The 2,207-nt window shown below is 38.9% G+C and overlaps 1 protein-coding gene across 1 annotated transcript; it reads right to left on the bottom strand.

The window, feature by feature from the left end:
• Positions 1–760: 760 nt before the first annotated feature.
• LOC102768509 (protein-lysine methyltransferase METTL21C-like) lies at positions 761–1,524 on the bottom strand. Its single transcript, XM_006777793.2, has one exon. The coding sequence runs from the start codon at positions 1,522–1,524 to the stop codon at positions 1,066–1,068; it is 459 nt and encodes a 152-aa protein (XP_006777856.1). The 3' UTR covers positions 761–1,065.
• Positions 1,525–2,207: the final 683 nt, after the last annotated feature.

Here is a 2,207-nt window from a genome sequence, read left to right as displayed (position 1 = left end):
TCTCGCTCTCAATAAAAATACTTAAAAAAATGGACACAGAACTCAGCAAACAGAAACCTCTCAGTTAATCCTATGTTAATTGGAACTCTACTGTATGCAGGACACCATAAACCCTAAATACACTCAGGAAACTGATATCTAGTCGGGGCCTGCGGATCTGGACTTGTCTCTGAAGTAGACTGGAGTAAGTAGAACGGAAGTACAGATACAGTGCTGTGAGATACACAGTGCAGCCACCTTTGATTTGAGAATTTAGGTCAGGCTTTCTTAAGACTGTGGGAATGAGGATTAAGTCGATAGACGTGACCAAAAAGGGCTTTCCAGACGAAGTGAGCAACATACATAAAGACACTTGCTTTTCTTTTTATTTGTGGTGTACAACTGCTTACTCATAGTATAGTGTCCCCCCTTCATTTCTCTTGGGACCTGCAGAGAGAACCAGATGTAGAGGAAAGGAGCTCCATAATGAGAAATGCAGTTGAAACACATTTGTCCCATGAATGTGCCTTCTCCCACTCCTTGTTCTTTAGATGTGCTGCAGTCCTGTTTCGCTGTAACCCAAAGGAAAAAATGTCCATCAATAAGAATTACAGGAAACCAAAATTAGTTGCAGTCATAGTAGGAGAATAATCAAGTTAGCTTACATTATAGTACAGTGGCTGCCAACTTCTGTAGAAAAAGCCAGAAAATATAAAATCTACTGCGTTCTTTTTAAATATGCAGCACGAATGAGGAGAATGAATTGAGAGAAACAAGTAAGTTTGTAATAAATTATACTAAAACTTGTTTATTAATTTATTCATGTAAAATTTACTGAACATTTAGTTGAGACTTCTGGGAGCCAGCAAAGCTATTTTTATATTTTCACATTATTCTTTACAGATGTTTAGATTAACCAGATAACCTTAAATAGGTGATTTTAGATAGCTGCTGTAGTATTAAGTTCTGCGTGTACAAGATCTTTTTATGCACCACCTTCTCAATCTTATAAGTGTTTTCTTGACAATACCATTTCTAACACTGCTCAAAACACACACTAAGTTTTCTAATGGCAATTTGTTTCATTTAGTCCCATTTTAGTGTTCCTTTAAAAATTTTAACTGACGACTCTGGAAATTCAGCCAAGAACGTTGTATCAAAAACTTGCTTGAATTTGTCTAGAAATTCATAGTCAGTGCTGAACCTGAACTTATTTGCCCAAAGCAACACAGTCCCTGGCTGGCAGAGGTGCGCCATGGTGGAGAGCAGCTTGTCCAGGCAGTAGTGGTGGTAGACCACATCGGAGGCCAGAACGTAGTCATAATAGAAAGTCGACTTGGGGAAGTTCTGTTCCAGGCCTTCTCCCCACACCAGCTCTTTCACTTCAGGCAGATGTGCTGTGTGTGCTAGTGTATTCTTTAAAAGGTTGTGTTGAAGGTTTCCTAGGACATCAGGCAAATCCGTGGCGGTGACTTGAGCTCCTAAGAGAGAAAGAGGAAAAATGTAATAATTACTTGGAATCTTTTGGGCATTCAGAGTGGACATATACTCTCAGGGAGAAAGAAGAGAACTAGGACTGGGCTTCTCAACCTTGGCCCTATTGACATATGGGCCGGACATATTTGACATAATTCCACTGGATAATTCTTTTGGGGGTGGGGCTGCCCTGTACGTTGTAAGATGTTTGGGTGTGTCTCTGTTACTGATCCAACAGATGACAGTAGCACTTCCCCACCCATCCCCAAGTTGTGACAATCAAAAATGTCTTCCGACATTGCCAAATGTCCCTCGTGGGACAGAAATCACCTTTGGTTAGGAACCATCTTTTAAGAAACTTTAAGTTAAGCAATGGTGCAATGTTAAGAGATTTCAGGATAATTCACTAAACATATTACTGTTTTCAGCAGCTGCTTAATATAGTAATTCATAATTTTCCCTCTAAAAATACATTCATCTGATGATTTTTCTTTTTCTCTTACATGAAGTATTCAGCACCCAGTTTTCTTTCCACAAAGGGTAATCTATTTTGTCTGATTCTCACCCTTATCTAAATTAATTAAATTAATTCTTAGGCATTTTAAAGCTAGTGACAATGGCTCACAAAATAGATCACCATATTTCCAGATTAGTTTTAAAGAAAGAACTATGATAATGTAGGCAGAAGTAGCCAGATTAGTACCACCTCTTGCCCAGTGCCCAGGAACTCACAACCTACATTTTGGGTATAA

The sequence above is a fragment of the Myotis davidii genome, unplaced genomic scaffold (assembly GCF_000327345.1).
Source record: "Myotis davidii unplaced genomic scaffold, ASM32734v1 C64346134, whole genome shotgun sequence".
NCBI lineage: Eukaryota > Metazoa > Chordata > Mammalia > Chiroptera > Vespertilionidae > Myotis > Myotis davidii.
Note: the sequence above shows the minus strand (reverse complement) of the source record. Positions and strands in the feature narration are given on the sequence as shown.

Bases quoted from the DNA above. Each gene is read 5' to 3' on its own strand.
- LOC102768509 (XM_006777793.2), bottom strand. From the start codon at position 1,524: ATGTCCACTCTGAATGCCCAAAAGATTCCAAGTAATTATTACATTTTT.